General features: G+C 49.2%; 1 protein-coding gene across 1 annotated transcript in view; it reads left to right on the forward strand.

Annotated features, from left to right (window-relative positions):
- matn1 (matrilin 1) overlaps window positions 1–2,500 on the forward strand; it is a gene marked incomplete at both ends in the record, with an annotated part of 8,595 nt that overhangs the window by 2,211 nt on the left and 3,884 nt on the right. The window contains 2 exons of the mRNA XM_080526588.1: window positions 795–979; window positions 1,990–2,154. Of these exons, the coding sequence (XP_080382714.1) occupies window positions 795–979; window positions 1,990–2,154 (350 nt within the window). The remainder of the gene's footprint in view (window positions 1–794; window positions 980–1,989; window positions 2,155–2,500) is intronic.

Consider the following 2,500-nt stretch of genomic DNA (forward strand, 5'->3'; position numbering starts at 1 on the left):
AGGCCTTCAAAGAAAAGAACACGGTCCCTACAGTCAAACATGGTGGAGGTCACAGATGTTTTGGGGTTGCTTTGCTGCTTCTGGCACCGGATGCCTTGACTGTGTACATGGCATCATGAAATCTGAAGAATTTTGGGGTGCAATGTGGGGCCCAGTGTCAGAAAGCTGGGTCTCGGTCAGAGGTCATGGGTCTCCCAGCAGGACAATGAACCAAAGCATACTTCAAAAAGCAATCATTTTGTCCAGTCCATTTTTGGAGTTCTGTGTGGAATCATCATCAGATTCTGCCTTTTTTTCTCTGCTTTCTTTCAAAATAAATAAACATGTGAATACCAAAGCATTTGTAACATTGCAACAATTTTCTGGGAGAGGTCGTGCATTATCTGACAGAAGTGCATAGTGGGGGTGTGCAATATTTTTGTCCATGACTGTATATAAGAAATAATAATACGATAATTGAAAAATAGTTATCATTGATACCAACCTCTAGTCTTCCCCACTCTCACTCCATCCCTCCCTCCTCCCCCTTTCCTAGTGAATGAATGATACGTGGTAGTCATTAATACTGATCCATGCCCCCCCCTCTCTCTCTCTCTCTCTCTCTCTCTCTCTCTCTCTCTCTCTCTCTCTCTCTCTCTCTCTCTCTTCTTTCTCTCTCTGTCAGAGAGACTTTGACAGAAGCACTTTGAGCTGCATTTCTTGTATGAAAGGTACTATATAAATAAAGCTTTACTTACTTACTTACTATCTCTCTCTCTCTCCCTCTCCCTCTCCCTCTCTCCCTCCCTCCGTAGCGGCTGGTCTGTGTAACACTCGTCCTACAGACCTGGTGTTCATCGTGGACAGCAGTCGCAGCGTTCGTCCATCGGAGTTCGAGCAGGTCAAGGTGTTCCTGGCCAAGGTCATCGAGGGGCTGGACGTCGGTCCCGAAGCCACACGGGTCGGAGTGGTCAACTACGCCAGCCGCGTCAAGAACGAGGTGTGTGTGTGTGTGTGTGTGTGTGTGTGTGTGTGTGTCTGTGTCTGTGTGTGTGTGTGTGCTTGTGCACCCAACCATTCATCAAGTGAATTCTGAATAGACCTTCTGATAGGTCTTCTGATAGAACGAGACACACAGAAGCAACAACACTGGCTATGTGTGTGTGTGTGTGTGTGTGTGTGTGTGTGTGTGTGTGTGTGTGTGTGACTGAGAGAGAGTGAGAGAGAAAGATAGAAATAGAGAGACGCGTTCAGATGAAATGGGTGCCGTGCCCTAGCAACGCACAGCCATGCCCGCTTAGCGATTCACGTCATTGTTAGCACTAATTTAGCTACGTCTGTTTGATATAGATTGTAGAATAGGGCTCCGGGCAGCTGAGAGGAAATGGAGAAAAATCGGCCTTTCTGATTACCTAAAACCTTATCTCTCTCTCCTCCCCAACTACACCTACTCTGTATCATCTGCTAAATCTTCCTACTACCATTCCAAAATCCAATCCTCTGGCTCTAACCCAAGGAAACTGTTCTCCACATTTTCCACACTCCTCAACCCACCTCCTCCTCCCTCCTCCCTCCTCCCTCCTCCCTGTCTGCGGATGACTTTGTCACCTACTTTGAAAAGAAGGTTGATTCAAGGTTGACACTAGCAGTTCCTTCTCTCCACCTCCAAAAGGGTGCCGCCGCTCGAAGGGTTCTCCAACAGGGAGAGCCGAAGAACCATTTTTTAGAACTTGTTTTTCTAAATGGACTGACTTACAGTATATAGCGCCTTATTCCAAAGCGCTTTACAACGGCCTCTCATTCACCCATTCACACACACATTCACACACCAATGGCGGCAAGCTACCATGCAAGGCGCCAGTCCGCTCATTGGGAGCAATTAGAGGTTCAGTGTCTTGCCCAAGGACACCTCGACATGTGGCCACTACCTCCTGCGCCACAGCCGCCCCATTTTTCTAAGAGTTTACAGTACAGGTTCTGGTTCTGACCCAACTGTTGGTGGTTCTGCAGGTTTCCCTGAAGACACACAAGACCAAGGCGGGCCTGGTGAAGGCTGTGACCAAGGTGGAGCCTCTGTCCACCGGCACCATGACGGGACTGGCCATCCAGTTCGCCCTGAACATCGCCTTCAGCGAGGCCGAGGGGGCGCGCGTCAAGTCCCCTGACATCAGCAAGGTACAGGCACACACACACACACACACACACACGCACACACACAAGCACATACACACGCATGGACACGCACACAAAGCACACAAAGCACACACACATGCACGCACACAAGCACACACACATGCACGCACACAAGCACACACACACACACACACACACATGCACGCATGCACACACACAAGCACACACACACACACACACACACACATGCACGCATGCACACACACACACACACACACACACACACACATACACACGCACACACACAAGCAGACACACACACACACACACACACCATCCACTGTCCACACCACGTATATCACCCCTCACAGTCACACACAGTCACACA

This window comes from Nansenia antarctica (assembly GCF_963989245.1).
Source record: "Nansenia antarctica genome assembly, chromosome: 3".
NCBI lineage: Eukaryota > Metazoa > Chordata > Actinopteri > Argentiniformes > Microstomatidae > Nansenia > Nansenia antarctica.